Source organism: Cotesia typhae, unplaced genomic scaffold (assembly GCF_013202065.1).
Source record: "Cotesia typhae breed Kobodo isofemale line unplaced genomic scaffold, CoteBio_Ctyphae contig_11, whole genome shotgun sequence".
Taxonomy (NCBI): domain Eukaryota; kingdom Metazoa; phylum Arthropoda; class Insecta; order Hymenoptera; family Braconidae; genus Cotesia; species Cotesia typhae.
The window spans coordinates 77,501-94,539 of record NW_027423711.1 but is presented as its reverse complement, the minus strand read 5'-3'; the positions used below and the strand labels follow the sequence as shown (position 1 = coordinate 94,539).

General features: G+C 26.7%; 3 protein-coding genes across 3 annotated transcripts; 1 reads left to right on the top strand and 2 right to left on the bottom strand.

Annotated features, from left to right (window-relative positions):
• Positions 1–839: 839 nt before the first annotated feature.
• Positions 840–5,245, top strand: LOC141526502 (uncharacterized). The gene is given in 10 exon segments (XM_074241539.1): positions 840–1,234; positions 1,330–1,374; positions 1,449–1,841; positions 1,915–2,287; positions 3,009–3,283; positions 3,366–3,410; positions 3,503–3,612; positions 3,696–3,969; positions 3,972–4,083; positions 4,152–5,245. Coding segments are annotated over 10 exon segments (2,403 nt in total). The 5' UTR covers positions 840–1,024; the 3' UTR covers positions 4,718–5,245.
• On the bottom strand, positions 4,850–6,703 carry LOC141524875 (neuralized-like protein 2). The gene is made up of 3 exons (XM_074239016.1): positions 5,871–6,703; positions 5,445–5,768; positions 4,850–5,365 (listed from the first exon to the last, which is right to left on the bottom strand). The coding sequence occupies exons 1-3, from the start codon at positions 6,214–6,216 to the stop codon at positions 5,253–5,255; spliced, it is 783 nt and encodes a 260-aa protein (XP_074095117.1). The 5' UTR covers positions 6,217–6,703; the 3' UTR covers positions 4,850–5,252.
• A 2,723-nt stretch (positions 6,704–9,426) lies between these two features.
• LOC141526493 (uncharacterized) lies at positions 9,427–15,169 on the bottom strand. The gene is made up of 5 exons (XM_074241529.1): positions 14,549–15,169; positions 11,207–11,366; positions 10,917–11,130; positions 10,294–10,479; positions 9,427–9,575 (listed from the first exon to the last, which is right to left on the bottom strand). Exons 1-5 carry the CDS (start codon positions 14,644–14,646, stop codon positions 9,427–9,429), a joined length of 807 nt encoding a protein of 268 aa, XP_074097630.1. The 5' UTR covers positions 14,647–15,169.
• Positions 15,170–17,039: the final 1,870 nt, after the last annotated feature.

The following is a 17,039-nucleotide window of genomic DNA, read 5'->3' as shown; positions in this document are numbered from 1 at the left end:
AAAAATCGAAAAGTGTTTAAGGTCGGTTAATTTTAAATATCATAAATAATTCCATATTCTTGATAAAAATTAAATTTTTATCATGCTTATGAGTAAATCTTTCATTATTATGAATAGGTAAAATCAAGCAAGTTTTTTATTTTATTTTGTTATTTACTTTTAAAATTTTTACATTGGGACATTTCACGCCAAATCAACTATTTTTGACTCCGAACCCTTTCGACTTTGCTGTAAGTTTTTTATCTCCATATTTTTTAGTTCTATATTTATATACGGAAGAAATTATTAAGATTTTTGTTTCTTATAACAGTGAAAATAGTAAACCCATAAAGGTTTTTAACTATGGGCATTAACAATGGCTAAAAACTTGCTATTTTCGTTATGATTAATATTGTACCAGCGAATTCTTGATATAGCAAATGTCAAATGCCAGTAATTTATTAAGCATATTTTACATCACTAAAGAAAATACCTTTTGAATCGTATGTGTACTTAAAAATTTTGAAAATTTCTTCGTGAGCGATTTGAACAGTTTTTTTTATTGATATTCCTTCATTTAATTAAAAATAATGGATGATTCTAAAAAATTTGCCACACTTTTTACTAACGTTTGTATAAATTTATTGTAAATTAGCTTCAAGAAATTTTAATGAGAATTAATTATGTATTTATTCATTAAAAATTCTAACTTTGTAATTATGGATCTATATAATCTATTAATAACATTTATAAGGAATTTCTATTCACTATGAAATTATTTTTAAGAAATGGTATATATATTTTTTATCACTACGGTATTAAAATTACAAAAAAAAAAAAAAAAAAAAAAAAAACTTCGAATTCACTCAATTTGTTAGTTACAAGTATAAGAATGATAGTAAACTATGATAACATTATAATAAAATTTTTATTTAGATGTGTAATGTATTAAATTTCACGGGGCGTTTATATTAGCTTTAAAAAGTAGAGTGGTGTATTAATAATTTGACCAGCAAGTCAGTCGGCAGTACATATTGTTTAAACCATGTATAAAATACTTATTCTAATATTATCAGTAGTTATCGAAAATTCAAAATGTTTTGAATCTACGTGTAAAGATATTGAAAGTAAGTCAGTGGATTTAAGATTAAGAAGACATTTGTTTTGCGATTATGATCCGTCTCTACGTCCTCAAATCAGTGCACATAACGTTTTGAATATCGATGTTAATCTTATTCCAAAATTTGTTGAATTTGTAAGTATTCTTTATACTTAACTGTAATAAAAATACTCTTTTGAAGTACCTACCACCATTGCATACATATGTTTTAACTCTTTTCTAAATTACAGGATGATTACACCAGTAGTATTAATTTTCATTCATGGCTTATACTAGTAAGGGATTTCAAAGATTTTAGTCAATTAAATGAGAAGTAATAAATACTTCATTATGATGACATTTTTTTTAGACTTGGGATGACGTTCACTTGAATTGGAATCCAGACGAGTTTGATGGTATTACTCTTCACCATGTAAAAAGTACCGATATTTGGGTTCCTGATTTCACCGTTTTTAATTCGTTGGTTTCAATTAAATTCAGTATATACATTATGAAAATTATTTATATTAATGGTTTTTCTGTTTATAGAGGAGATTTGGGTCTAGATCAAAGTAGTATGCCGTTGACGGACTGCATTTTGTCTCAAAACGGTACAATTCAATGTGTAGTTTCAAGAGTCTTCACATCTCATTGTCCTGCTGATTTTTCTGATTGGCCTTATGATAATCATAATTGTACTTTACACTTTGGATCTTGGTTATACTTTGCCGATGAACTTAATTATTACTTCACTAAAGATTCGGTAATGACAACAACTATTAATCAATAAAAATTATAAATTTTTTCTATACAATAATTTTACTTGTGTTCATTAGATTGTAATGGATGAATTTGTGCGGAATAGTGAGTGGGAAGTAAAATTAGGTAACATCTCTAAATCATTGGAATTATATGGATCCGATGTTGATTCAATGATATTTTTAAATATTGAAATTCAGAGGAATTCATCGAGAGGAATTTTAATTTATATAACACCAGCAATTATTTTAACAATTTTAACATTGACAGCTTTATATCTTGATGTTTGTTCGGTAGAACGAACTATTTTGATGAGTACCAATTTTATCAGTCATCTATTTTGTATTTTTGACTTACATTGGTACATACCAACAAATAACGCTATTAGAGCACCAAAAATAGGTGAGATTAAATTTAAAATTAGCGTTTTAACATTGCTTAATTTAATAATATATTTTTAATATTTATTTTTATTTATGCAGTTATTTTTATGAAGCGTCCTTGATAGTCACTGCATTCACATTCGTTATAACTATTTTACTGCGCAAAATTTATACAGTCACAATTCCGGCACCACAATTAATTTTTTCTACCGTTGAATTCATTTATAATATTCCAATATTTAAATATTTAAAAGCTAAAATTCCAGACAAATTAGAAGAAAATAACTCAAATGACACTGATAATCAAAATGAGCAACTGAAAAATAAAAAAACTATGTGGATGGAATGCGTAAATTTAATAGAATGGTTGGTTTTGGTTTCTGTAATTTTAACGTATGGTATTTTATTCATCGTTCTAACTCCTGCTTCGTCACGTAATAAAATTGAACATTATATATTTTAAAAATATTTTTGTAATTAAATGTATGCTTTTTGTAAATTTATTTTATAAGTTAATTTCACATAAATGTACTTTAATCATTTTATCTGTAATAACTGATGTTCTAGAATGATCGATAAATAAAATTAATTAATAACAATACAAATTTTATTATTTAATATTATTTGAATAATCTCAAATAATAAATGTAAAAAATGAATTATTTATATATAAAAAAGTATATTGTGTGAGCTATGTATCAATAGTAGGCGTCACAAATACACACAAAGCATATATCTTCAGTTTCAAATTTCATGGGGCGTTTGATAAAATGTTACTGATTTTACAGAAACACTTTTCTTTCTTTTAGTTCTTTGTTATTCAGCGTACATCATGTCATTAGTTCAATATATTTTCATTTTTACATTTTTTAACCATTTTTTTATGCATGTAATTAATGGTGAATTATGGTCAAAATCTTGCAATTTAGTTGAAGAAAAGTCACCATATTTACGTCTCAAAAGACATCTTTTATGTGATTATGATCCAAGTGTTCGTCCAACAACTAATTTCCGCAATAGAACAGATCTATCAATAGTAGTTGTTCCAAAACTTATGGAGTTTGTGAGTACTTTTTTTTTCTACTTTAAGTCCTTATTGATTTTCAATGATGATTTTTGATTTAACTGATATATTATAATTTTAGGATGAATTTACAAATGTTATGAAGCTACATACTTGGATGTACATTGTAAGAGCTTTCTAGAGTACAATTAGTGTTATACTAAAACCGATAAAACATTTATTCTATGATTAATGATCAATTAAATTTATTCATAACAGGCATGGAAAGATCATCATTTGCAGTGGAAGCCTGAAGAATTTGACGGAGTTGATTCTATCTATCTTATGAGTCATGAAATTTGGACACCTGACATTACTATTGTCAATGCGTGAGTTAATTAGTTTTTTAAATAAAAAAAAATTATTTTAATTTAGCAATTACTAATATATTCCTGACTTATCATTAAACTAGAGGTTTTGGCGAGGAAGAAATTGGTATTCCACCTACAACTTGCATTGTTTCGAAAGATGGAAGATTGGCTTGTGTTCCAATAGTTTGCTTTTCAACGAGGTGTCATAGAGATCATACATATTGGCCGTTTGATCAACAACATTGTAATGTTGAGTATGCTTCATGGTCTTACAATACCGAAGAAATATATTTAAGTGAAGATAGTTTTCGAATGCAAATGATTCATTTTGTACCTAATGCAGAATGGAAAATCAATGATTTTAAAGTTGAACCAGTACAAAAAAATCTAAATACACGTCGCAATTATATGTGGCCGCTGTTTCTATAAAATTTAATGTCGAACGTGTAAATAGTATGTTAAGACGAATGTTTGTTACACCAATAATAGGTAAGCTTGAGTTAAAAAAATTTCGAGAACAAAACAAAATTCTGAAAATTATTTTTTTTTAATTCCAGCGGTTATGATGATGACATTGGCAACTATGTGGTTTGACTCAGCATCAAAAGAACGACTCATAATTGCGTGTATTAATTTTATAATACATTTTTTATGTCTGTCACATCTTCATTGGAGATTGTCCGCTGCAGTCGTCCCTAATATCTGTAATTTTATTTTCAATGAATTAATTTATTTAAAAGTTAACTGTATTTTTAAAAATATATTTACTCTTTTCAGTAATTTTTATCACAGTTCAATGATATTGGCGACAAGTGCCCTAGTTTTGACGTGTATATTTAGGAAATTTGTCATTTTAAAAACGTCACCACCAACGTGGGTTTCTTCTACGATTTCGACAGTTTTAGTAAATAAGTATGGTCAGGTATTACTATCACTTATATTCGATTTGAAAGCATCAGCTAAAATTTTGGAAGACGGTGATGATAGTAGTGATCTTATTAATTCCGAGTTTTCAAAAAAAACCACCTGGAATGATGTCATTGTTCTTTTGAACTGGATTATATTAATCTGTTTTATCTTAATTTATATTATTATGTGTGCAGTATTTATTCATATTCCATAGCTATTCAATCATTAACTTCTCTAATGTAAAATAACATAACAAACAATATTGTCAATTTATAATCATTTATTAGTTTCATTATTCATTAAAAATTTAAGTTATCTTAGTGATCAGTGATTTTTAATGACAAACTGAGGAATCAATGTAATGTAACAACTTAATTAAAATTATACTTCAATTAGTATATGAATTATAATTATTTCGTTTTGTGATTAGGATTATTTTTTGAGATTATATGACATATTAGTTTCAAAAAGTATTGCATAATAAAATAATAAAAACTGTTATAAAACACGAGTTGTAAATTTGATATACACACAGTTATAACCATAATAATAACTATTATTGTTACATTTGTTCTGATAGTATATATAATTTTTTTCCTGTAAAATTTCATAAGTATAATTTAATAATTTACAATAAACGAATCAGAAAAAGATTTATGATAAAAGGACCTGCCTTCGACACAATCGATTCCCTTATACTTAATCTTAAAAAAAAAAAAAAAAATTCTAGCCTAGTACCTAGCTCTATATTATTGATAAAGTAAAAAGTCTTTTAACATTTGTGGTAATGGTAATAAATCAACAGCATTTTCTTTCGTATATTGTAGAATAGCATCACGACAAGCACTTTGTAACGTAGAAACTGAAATTAAAATATAACAAATTAATACATAAGAAATAATTAGAATGAAAGTAGTTTAAAATTAAGATTTTCATTATACCTGCATAGAGTTGAACTATTCGAACTTGCTTTGTTGTACCATAAACATCAACAACCGCGTGAATTGGTTTTTCTTTATAAGGAATATCCTTTCCACATATACCTTGATCCACCCCATTGATAATAAAATGCATTTCCGCTAAATCAGTACCACGCTGTGGTACATACATTACACCAATACGACTTCCAGTTTCGGTAGGAAAAATATTTTGGCTGGAGCTAACTGTATTAGGTTTTAATGCTGTGTAAGGAATAATTCCTCGAGATGTCTGTACAGTGATACCATCGGTAATTAATTTCTTTTCGTGATGAGGATTTGATTCACCTTTAGGAAAAAAAGCAGAAACAAATTTTAATTTTTTCTTCTATACTTACTTAACTTGCTATTAAAAAATGATTTCTCAAATAATTGTATTTTATTCTTTACCTTCACTGACACTGAAATAAATATTATGACTCTGAGTTATTGCGAACACCCAACTAGATCCCATATTCACTAAATTCGGTAATGCATATTGAGGTAAACCTTTTTTGTCAGCTGTTACAGGATCAATTTGTGTTAAACCTAACCGCATATGACCGCTCCATCCTCGTTCATATTTTTCTATTTCCAAAAGGAAAATTTCCCCAGGTTGTAGAGGTTTTTCACTAAATGTCAATGCATTAGCGAAACTTTGTTTTCTATATGCTACTGTATTATCATCACAAAGTATTATATTTTCTCCATGACTTGGATGAAATCGCGTAACTACTTTACGTGATTTTTCTGACATTATCACTAATTTAATTAAGCTTAAGATATAAAATTTTTTTTTGACCTATAAAAGAATAATTATGTCTGCGGAAGTACATAAAATTAAATGCATTTAATTTAAATTGTTATGTCACTTATAATACTGGAAACCACATGGTATCAACACTAAAACTCGAAAAACTCGCACACAAACACGTAGGTGTAATACATTTTCCAATGAAAAACAAAGCAGTTACAAAATTATTAAATATCCTCTGGATAATAATAATAATTTCAGAGACATTGTTTATTATAAAAATTAAATAATTATGTATCATAAATTAACACGAGTCACAAATGAGACCAAGGAGTGGCAAAGAAACGTACAAGATTCTTATGCCATTAAATAAATAACAGAGTTACAGTATGTTCCAACACGATCGAATATTGATCAGTTTTGAGTACTTTATCATGAGTAATAATGTTATTGATAAACTTGCCAATAAAATAATTCAATAGATTTGAGTTTTTTTGTATGTATTATGAAATTAATTCAATAATTTTTTATTTATCCCCTTAACATCGACGAGTTGTACCTTATTCTGTCGCCAGGTTTCGCTATTTCACGGACTAAGATGAAAGATGGCCGACTTAAAATGATTTAAATTTAAATTTTACATTTGTCAAAAATTCAAACATTTAATTAAAAATAAATTGAGATAATTTATTAGAGTTTATTTAATGTAAATGTAAACAGTAATTCTTATTTATTAAAATGATTATTTCCTTTAATCAATTAGACACACATCAAATACGTTTGAATAAATTTTTTGAAATTTTCGAATTTTATTTTTTTTTTTATCTCATTTCAAATTTTTTTGCAAAGAATTATTTTTCTTAATTTGTAAGAAGTACCGTAGTCTTTTACAGTGTAACTGTTTTTTTTCTCTATAGAATATATTAATTTCACATAAATTCTTTTGACCTTATAAAATAATAATGTCATATATGTCATAAAGACTTTTAGGGTTATAACTGTCTCGACTAATGAATAAAATCATTACTTTTATAAGATTTAATTTATTTGTTGTTTTTAGTTTCAGAATATTTTTAAAATTGATATAAAGTTTAATTGGGTACATAAAAAAATGATTTCAGAGGGCAGCATGTATCAAGGAACAAGACTTCAATTTTAACAAAACCCCGCAATCATCAGATCCCTCACCCGGGACCGGGACGTTTTTCTTATTAATGTTGTTTTCACTGCGAGAGTAGTTAGATCGAGAGTGGGCGTCATTTTGTTGTATATTTTAACTAATGTGGTTATTTAATAATTTTAACAATAAATAGAAATTAGTCAGTGCATTGTTAAATAACAATAATTAATAATGAGTAAAAATTGGTTGTCAATAAGTGTAAAACATAAACAAAAAAATGTTACTGCGTTAGTATATATGTAAGTTGAAATTTAAGTAATAAAGACGTAGATATTTTTCGATAATTTCTATTCTCTTAATTATTTTTTTACAACTGAGTGTTAATTATTCATTTTTAATTATTTAAAATGAACTTAAGGATGATAATTAATATTAAACAAGTGAAAAAATATAAGTTTTACAAGTGCCGGAGAATATTTAAGTGTATAAAAAAAATCAACAAGTGATGAATCGACGTCAGCTGAGGTTAAAATTATTTTAATAATTATTAAAAAAACTCAAGATTAAGGTAAATGTTTCAGCATTAACTTTACATGTTATTAGTACATAAGACAGAAAAAAAACGTAGTGTGTTTATAAGTAAAAAAGATCGAATTTCGAAACAGTTGAAATTAAACGTATTAGGCGCATCAGTGCTTGTTTAATATAGTGAAAGAGAAGGAGAGGTCTCGTAATGAGAAATTTAGTTTCGATTGTTATATTGATACATTACTTTGCGTCGAGTTGTTACTAATAACTAGCATGCGATAGTCGATAAGAAAATAACTTGGTTGGTGAGATATTTCTATTTGATGACCACAAGATGGCGATGCAATTCAGAAATGACTGTATAATTTAAATAATGTGTATCATTTAATAAGAACAAGAAAATGTTTGGAAAATCCTAAGGTGCATGACTCATAATACTCATTCAATTGTGAAATAATAATAAAATAAAAAACGGTGCTATTATTGACACCATCCACGGACAGGTCCGTGGCTGTAATTAGAGACCCAGATACCTTTAAAAAAAAAATACTCAAAATGATATATCTGTCCGGGACTCTAAGATTAAAGTCAGAAAGTGGCTTTTTTGAAGATTTGAAATTACAATTATGAATTTTAGCTGAATTAATTAAGAGAATAAAAATTTTATTCTAAATATACTATGCGTGACATTAATTTATCTCTGTTCATATTGCTTTTGTATTATTGGAAATGTGTATTTATGGATTTTTAAATATATAGATATGGAAATTTCTAAAAATGGATATGTGATTTTTGGAAGTAACAATAAAAGTATTTAAGTAAAATTAGACATTAATAAAAAAGGAAATAATTATAAATGTACAACTGCACTAATGGCCAACTGAAAAAATGAAATCCCTATTTTTGAAAATATCTCTAAATGGAAATACAAGTATTTGATAAAGAATTCAAATAAATAAATAGATTAATGGACATTTATGAAAATAGATAATAATATAAAAAGACATCAATAAAAATGGTTAAAAATAAAAACGTACGATTGATTAAATGGAAGAGTCACTTGATGAACATATGATTTTATGAACAATTGAAAAAAAGGCCATTCGGCAGCCGAAATGGAAGTAGATTTCACATAAAGTAAATTTTAATTATAAATATTAATAATTTATTTATTTATTAATTATATATAATAATAACATAATTTATTTATTTATTTATTATATATAATAACTTAAAATTTTTTACATTTATTTTATTTTTATTAATTTTTTATTTTCAATATTTTAATACAAAATTTTAACTTTATACTATAACATAATAAAATAAATTCACGATTTTTAATCATTTTAAATTTTGATAATTCATCATTTTATAAATTTAACGAATTTTCAATTTTTTTTTTTTTTTCTATTAATTGGAGTAATATAATAATATTATTATGAAATATTAAATTTCATAATATTAAATATATTATTACTAACATTTAATTTTAATTCAATTTTAAATTTAATTTTTATTTTAAATAACAAAAAGAAAAAAATGATAATTATAGTTTTTATGAACTACTAATATTTTAGACGTTTGCTTGGATTTTCTATGTTTTTAACATAGATTCTCTTAGTACCGTTTAGAAGCCAGCTTAATGGTTTAGGTGCTTCGTCAATTTTTTCAAGGTCTCCCATTTTATCCACAAGAAATGTTACTTCATCATTCTCTGTTTAACATAAACAATTAATAGTTAATATTTTAAATCTCTATTTTTTTTTATTCATTTTTTTTATTGCCAATCGAGTAGTAGACACATTCCACGTTCAAAAAAAAAAATAATTACAAAGGTAATAGAACGTATGTCTTTAATTTTATACTTCCTTTTATTTTTAATACTTTGAAATTTTGGTAATCTAAAGGTGAAAGGGCGTATAATTTTTTTTTGGTCAGTTCACCAAGAACATATTTTAGCTTTAAAAATGTTAAAAAATTTTTTTGTGGTAGTAGTGGTGTAAAACCTCAACTATACAATTTTTCAAAGTTAAAAAGAAAATATATTCAAAAAATAATAATTTAATTAATTGCATAATTTTTATTTTGAATTGATTTCTTAATTTTTACGTAATTTATTTTTGATTGATTTATTTTTTATTTGTTTACATCAAATTTTATATATGAAGCTGTTATTTTAGTATGACTTATCTTATGAAATTATTATTCAACATTTGCTATCAAATCAATTTTTTTCAAGCGCCCTTTTTACCATTAAGTAGTACTTTTCTTAAGACATACACCCTTTCAGCACAAATCCCTATTAACCCTTAACTATATGCTCTTTCACTTTAAGGCACGCGATATGTTGAATTTCGTATATATATATTTATACACACGATAATATATGTAAAAATATCTTTTATTCAAAATTTGAAATGTTCTTTACTCACTTGAATTTTTAATTGATCCTGTCAAGATCAGTTTATCTCCTTTTTCGATGTTATGGTCTGGTTTATAAGAATTAATGGTTACATCAATTTTTCGTTCACCGTCAGTAAGACTGACGAATGCTTTAATCCAATTTATGTTTTCAGAATTAATTATTGAAAATTTAGTTTTGACATAGCCTGAGATTTCTGTATGAACATCAAATAAAATAAAAAAAAATTATGTACAAAATTAAAATTGATAAAAAATTAAAAAAAAAAAAAAATAAAGATTCTAACAGCTTTTTTGCTTTCAAAAGTCTGAAAAAATTTTAGCTCTTATGTTTATGGATAAAATTTTTATTTTATCTTTTCTTGATCTTTTGATTCATTTTTTTTTTTTTAAAACATTTTTATTTCAATTGTTAATTTTTTTATATATTTAAAAAAATATATATCAATAAAATCCAAACGAAATTTCGTTAAAAAAATGAAAATTAAAATGGATGACCCCACTTAAAAATTAGTTTTGTAATTTGAAGCTCATTAAAGAGCCATAATATACACTTTTCTGAATTCTAAAATTATCTTTTAATTTAGTGGAATTAAAAAAGAAATAAATACAATATATTTTATCATATACGTACTAAATCTCCAAGGCAAAATTGAGTTTTCGATTTGGTCCAATCCAATTAGCTGCAAATCTGTTTGTTCATCCTCATCAGCTGTACAATTTTTCTCATCAAACTCTCTCAGATTTTCTACGATGGTCTGCTTATTAATGATAATTTCTGCACCAAGAAAGTTTCCAGTATTGTATTTCGTGTTAGGGCCACAATACGCATTTTCTAAATGGATACCCTATAACATAAAAAAATAATAATATTTATTATAATCATCTAAATAAATAAATAATAATACTAATAATAATACTTACATGATCCATAACTACATCAGCTTGCACACGTGGAATGTCGTCACCCCAGCATTTTAATTGTACTCTTTTACCGGCTCCATTATTAATCACAAATTTTAAGAGTTGGCTATCATTACACTGTTTCACAGACTCAATCGCATCAATGTAACCGATCAACTCACTAAAAATATATTTAAAATTATAAAAATTGAAAAAATAAGTCTTAACCTAGTTTTGTTAAACTAAGTCTTAAATTACCATAATTATGTATAACCATAATTATGTATATAAGATTTTTATAGGACATATTGGACAAAATAATTGAAAAACGACTGCAAAAGTAAAATTTCATTAAAAACCTACAGATGAATAGGTTATTTAAAGTTTAGGAAAATAAAATGACATGAAAATTGAAGCTTGTTTAATGGGCTTTAAAATGAAATTTACAAAAATTCGATAAGTTATTTCATTCAAAAGTTATGCGCGAAAGAATCTGCCAAAAATGAATTTTTAGGATTTTGAAAATTTTGAAACTCTGTAATTTCTGAACTACTTGACCGATTAAGCTCATCTTTGAACTTGGCCTTGGTAATCGTCTAAAAATGAAGTATGTTGAGTTTGAAACGGATCCATTATGAATTAGAGACGCTATCGTCCGGATAAGCCGCGTTATATTGTATATATATATATATATATATATATATATATATATATATATATATATATATATATATATATATATATATATATATATATATATATATAAATACATACATATATAAACTTTTGAACTAATGACATTTTCTGAACCAGCTCGACGAACTGAGTCAGGAAATAGCAAAATTTTTCAAAAGTTGCGTCATGAGGACGAATGCAATAGTTAGATTTCTATGAAATCTACTAAAAATGGACATTTAAATTTTAGGAAAAGTGAATAAATGGGCATTTGATTAAATCCCCATCAATTAAAATGAAATCTGTAAAAATGGACATTTGAATAAATGAACTTCGATAAAAAAATACTTACTTAAATGGAAATTAGTACAAATAATTACAAAGTTGATTAATTATAAAATTAGGGTTTTTGGCGTGCGTAAAGTAAAAAGATGTCAGAAGAGCTGGGAACTCGGCTACCGACACATCTTCTTCGTAGGTTTTTTGTCAATTGATTCAAAATGTCAATTAATTCATTAAACTTAATTTTATTAAACTTTTTTGTTGTAAGATGGACAACGTAAAGTTGCAGTTCAACTAATTGTTAACTGTTAAATTTTAACCAAATTGTTATCAAATAAATAATTGAATGTGATTATAGTTTAGACACTAAAATTGGTGTAAATTATTTAGAAGAAAAACTGAACCTTTCTCTCAAGGTATAACACAATATAAATTGGATAATTTAAAACCACAACCGTAGATAATAACCTATAAAAACTTGGAAAACTGTAATCATTTAGCTTAGTCAAACTTACTCATGAACTCTTTAAAAATTGATAGTATTTTACTTGAAAATTCGTATCCAGACGAATTACTGAATACTTTTAGAACCGAGATCCTTTCTTCTCTGAATTTATGTGCACCAATATTTACCAAAAGAGATATTCGTTGAAATAACCATTGGTTCATTAAAAAGCTAAAAGTAAAGTGTAAAGAGCGTGATGAATTTTACAAGAAAGTCAGAAGAAATAGTGATTCAAATTTACTTGTTCTTTTTAGACTAAAAAGAAAAGATATAAAAACTGAATTGAATCATGCTCGTGAAGAATATCTAAAAACTGTTTTCTCAAATCTGCCTTATAGTTCAACTGTTTGAACCAAACTTGTATTAAACACCTTAAATTAATTAAATCGAATTCTTCATCACCGCTGAATTGCTTCGAGGCTTGTAAACTGAATTAATACTATGTAAATATAATCAGGAAACATCCAACGTGCGATTTGGATTTCGTTAATATCTTGTAAATAGAACATACAAGGAAGGTTAAATGTTCATTTAATTGGATCGAGATTGATATTGTTGATGTTGCCAAGACACTGTAAGTATCTTACTCTGTATAAATCAAAAGAGAAAAGCCCTGACGGACTCAATCTGAAATGTTTAAGAGATCATTTTTCGCAAATATCACTTTTCCTTACAGCTTTATTTAATAGATCTTCTGACACTGGTATCTTACCTGATATTTGAAAGATTATCTACAAAATACCTCTAAATAAAATTGTACAGTTGGAAATTTATCTCATTTAGTTAAGGTATTTGAAAGAATTATTGCTAATCAGATAACATCCGTCCATTCATCTATCCGTTATTGGCTGCTTATTTTAATTGATAACTAATTATCGATGCCTCAGAATAAAATATGGCAGATGACTTTTCGGCTCAGAATTAACTTTTTTCCATATCTGATGAAATTATTATGTCTGTGACATTTTGTACATAGATATGTATAAATTCATACATATATTACATTTTGAATTAAATCCATTTTATGAATTAGCTGAATGAAATGAGTCGGGAGAAAAATATATATGCTTTGAAAAGTTTCATCACAAAGTTACGAATCAAGCTTCAATACATATAATAATTTTTAAAACATTTATCTCAAAACATGATATCACAGGTATTATCCAAGTTATGTCGGTATAGTTGGTGTTCTGTAGCAACAAAGCCGATTGTAGACGGTGAGGGAGAACCCTCGTTATTTCGTACGACTAACATCCAGTAAAGTAAATCTACTGTTTGGCCTTACTGCTTACTCATAACAGATAAATTTAAACAACCACGCTTGTACAGATAACTTATGTGCGTGGTTTTTGGATACATAAATGAAAATTTTAACAACTTATTGATCTCGAGCTGATCAAATGTCACATTTTAAGTAAAAATAACAATAAACGTTTATAGTTGTAATAATTTTGAGTATAAACATGTGGATTTCTAAAAACAAATATTAATTGATGAGTTATTACAGCTACAAAAAGATAATCTTAACAATGTTTCGGAAGCGTTTAGTAGTATAACGTTGCAGAGTTATTTGTCAATCATGAAATTTAATTCTTCATGCGGATAAGCAACACGATGATATGTTCATCAATAACCGCTAAATGCGAAATAGACCAGTAGAATTCTCCAATTTAACAAAGTTAAATTATGATTCGCTGCAGTAAGGTGATACTTTAAATATTGTTTAAAAGATTCAAAGTGAATTGGAGTAATTAAATTGTTTTTTATCCTACTCAAATTAAATAAATTTATTTTAGTATTCAAATTTAATTAATTAAACCAGTTATTGATATTAAATAAAACATTTTTCCTCTTATTATTAACAAAATAAATAATAATATTTCAAAGTTTTCTTAACATACAAACTCAAGAGATATAAATGTAAAACATCAGGTACTAAGCAACTGAACAGCTGGGTATTATGGAAGAATCCGCTCAGAGTGGGGACATGCTGAGTCATTTAATCCTCCCTACCCGGTTCTCATCGTTGCTCGTATTTATATGAAAGAAGTAGTCTGTTGAAAGAAGTAATATCAGCAGCGCACAGTATATAGTATGTATAGTATATTCAGTTAATACTTAAATGCTGCTAGACTACGAAGAGGATTATTATTTTTAGTATAAAAACAGTATGTCTGAACGCATCACAGCCACGGGTCGATGTCTATGACTGAATGACTCCTATGTGGTAATCGCTTCGGCGTTTATTAACGTGTATATCTTCATGTGTGAAGAATACATTTATTCAATACTGAGTAATCGACTCACTTGTTTCCGAGCAAGAATACTAAAAGAATAATAAAAGCACGTTTACGTGTAAATAACCAAGTCGCTTAGAATTGATATCTAGCGAGAGTTGAAGTTTTTCAAAATCAGAGAGGGTGTTTGAATATTAGGGTGGGTCAAAAAAATCGAATAATTTATTTTTGACTTTATACTCTGAAAAATAGGTTCGTAGACACCTAAAAGAATTCTCTCCAAGTATAAGCTCTTAATTATAACGGGAAGGTCCTCCGCTTTGCGGGTTTCTATTTTTTCGAATAATCAGATAAAAAAATTTATATCTCGCTTCCAACTGCTTGGAAAAATATTCCGTGGCATAGATTTTGTGAGAAATTGAATGCTTTACAAAAAGGTCTCTTATGACTTTTTCAAAAACTCAACCGATTAAAAGATATTCATAGTTGAAGTTTGGCTATTTTAAGGAAAATATTCGTTTTTATTATGAATTTTATAAGTCGATGAAAAAAATTATTTCGGATTGCGGAACTCATGATTTTGTAGGAAATTTACTGCTCTACAAAAATGGTCTCTTATGATTTTTGATTAAGTGAAGCCGTTACGAGATATTCATCGTCAAACATTAACGAATATCAATATTTCCAGTTTTTGATCAATAATTCGATAAATTTTAATTTAAACTATGAGTTTCAGGAAAATTTACATAAATTTGAGTTTCGATCGATAAAGAAATGTTATAAACAATTTTTTTAATATTGTTTTCAGTCTTGAGCTTGTTTGATTGCATTAAAACAAGAAATTAGAGCATTTTTTTCGACATATAGCCAATGATTAGTTTAATTTGAAGTGAATGACATATTTCTTTGTCAAATTTAATATGAAAAGTATTGAATCAAGTGAGAAACAACCAGTATTTAACTTTTTTATAGATAAATTTTTATTGAATTATCAATTGCAATATAATTGTCTATATTTTTAACATAACAGTACGCTATTACTATAAATAATTTCTTTTATTACAATTTGGGAATGTTTTTGATGTTCTTTGACAACTTGCAATAAGTACTGGAATTGTTCTTCATTTTTTGTCAAGCATTGATTATATTCACTGACTAATGCAACAGCTCGCTCTGCTGAATCATTGACAACTTTTAGTTGTTGAAAGTATTCTTTATTTTCGAGATAACTCTCATTAGTAGGCCATAATTCAACATCGACATCAAGAAAGTCATACGGTAGATCGAAGATTTTGAAAAGATTTAATGACTTTTTAGACACAAAGTCACTCAGAGTTCTCTGCGCCAATGAATTCAAATCTTTTTAGCAATTACAAATCTTTTAGCTTTAGAATCTGTACCTTCACGAGTATTAACAGCTTCAACAATACTTTTTTTTACTTCTAATGGAACGCCATCGTCAAACAGTGATAAAATGGCAAGTTCATCACTCAAATACCATAAGTGCGAAATCATTTTTTCACACGTAGCTGAAGAAATCAAAGGATTGATATGTTTGTACTCCAATAAATTTTTCATAAACTGCAAGTCATGATAAGCAGCAGTTGTTGCAGAAGTTGATGAAAACCAAGCTTTTAAATACAATGTGACTATAAAAATACAGAAATGACGAAGACCATGCAATTCTTTCTGAGAGAGTTTGAATTCATCTCTGAATAGATACATTTTCAAACTATAAATGGCCTTAGCCATCCATCTAGCATGATGAACAGCACCAGGACGTTTGAAAGAAATCTTTTCTTGAGGCATTTCTCCAAGGAAAATCAATGATAATTCCAATAATTCTTTATCTAACTTATTATAACATTTCTTTATCGATCGAAACTCAAATTTATGTAAATTTTCCTGAAACTCATAGTTTAAATTAAAATTTATCGAATTATTGATCAAAAACTGGAAATATTGATATTCGTTAATGTTTGACGATGAATATCTCGTAACGGCTTCACTTAATCAAAAATCATAAGAGACCATTTTTGTAGAGCAGTAAATTTCCTACAAAATCATGAGTTCCGCAATCCGAAATAATTTTTTTCATCGACTTATAAAATTCATAATAAAAACGAATATTTTCCTTAAAATAGCCAAACTTCAA

Bases quoted from the DNA above. Each gene is read 5' to 3' on its own strand.
- LOC141524875 (XM_074239016.1), bottom strand. From the start codon at position 6,216: ATGTCAGAAAAATCACGTAAAGTAGTTACGCGATTTCATCCAAGTCAT. The intron at 5,769-5,870 runs GTAAAGAATAAA...TTTTTCCTAAAG, and splicing joins TTATTTCAGTGTCAGTGAAG to GTGAATCAAATCCTCATCAC. The intron at 5,366-5,444 runs GTATAATGAAAA...TTTTAATTTCAG, and splicing joins AATAGTTCAACTCTATGCAG to TTTCTACGTTACAAAGTGCT.
- LOC141526493 (XM_074241529.1), bottom strand. From the start codon at position 14,646: ATGACTCAGCATGTCCCCACTCTGAGCGGATTCTTCCATAATACCCAG. The intron at 10,480-10,916 runs GTACGTATATGA...ATGTTCATACAG, and splicing joins AATTTTGCCTTGGAGATTTA to AAATCTCAGGCTATGTCAAA. The intron at 9,576-10,293 runs GTGAGTAAAGAA...TATGTTAAACAG, and splicing joins AGGATCAATTAAAAATTCAA to AGAATGATGAAGTAACATTT.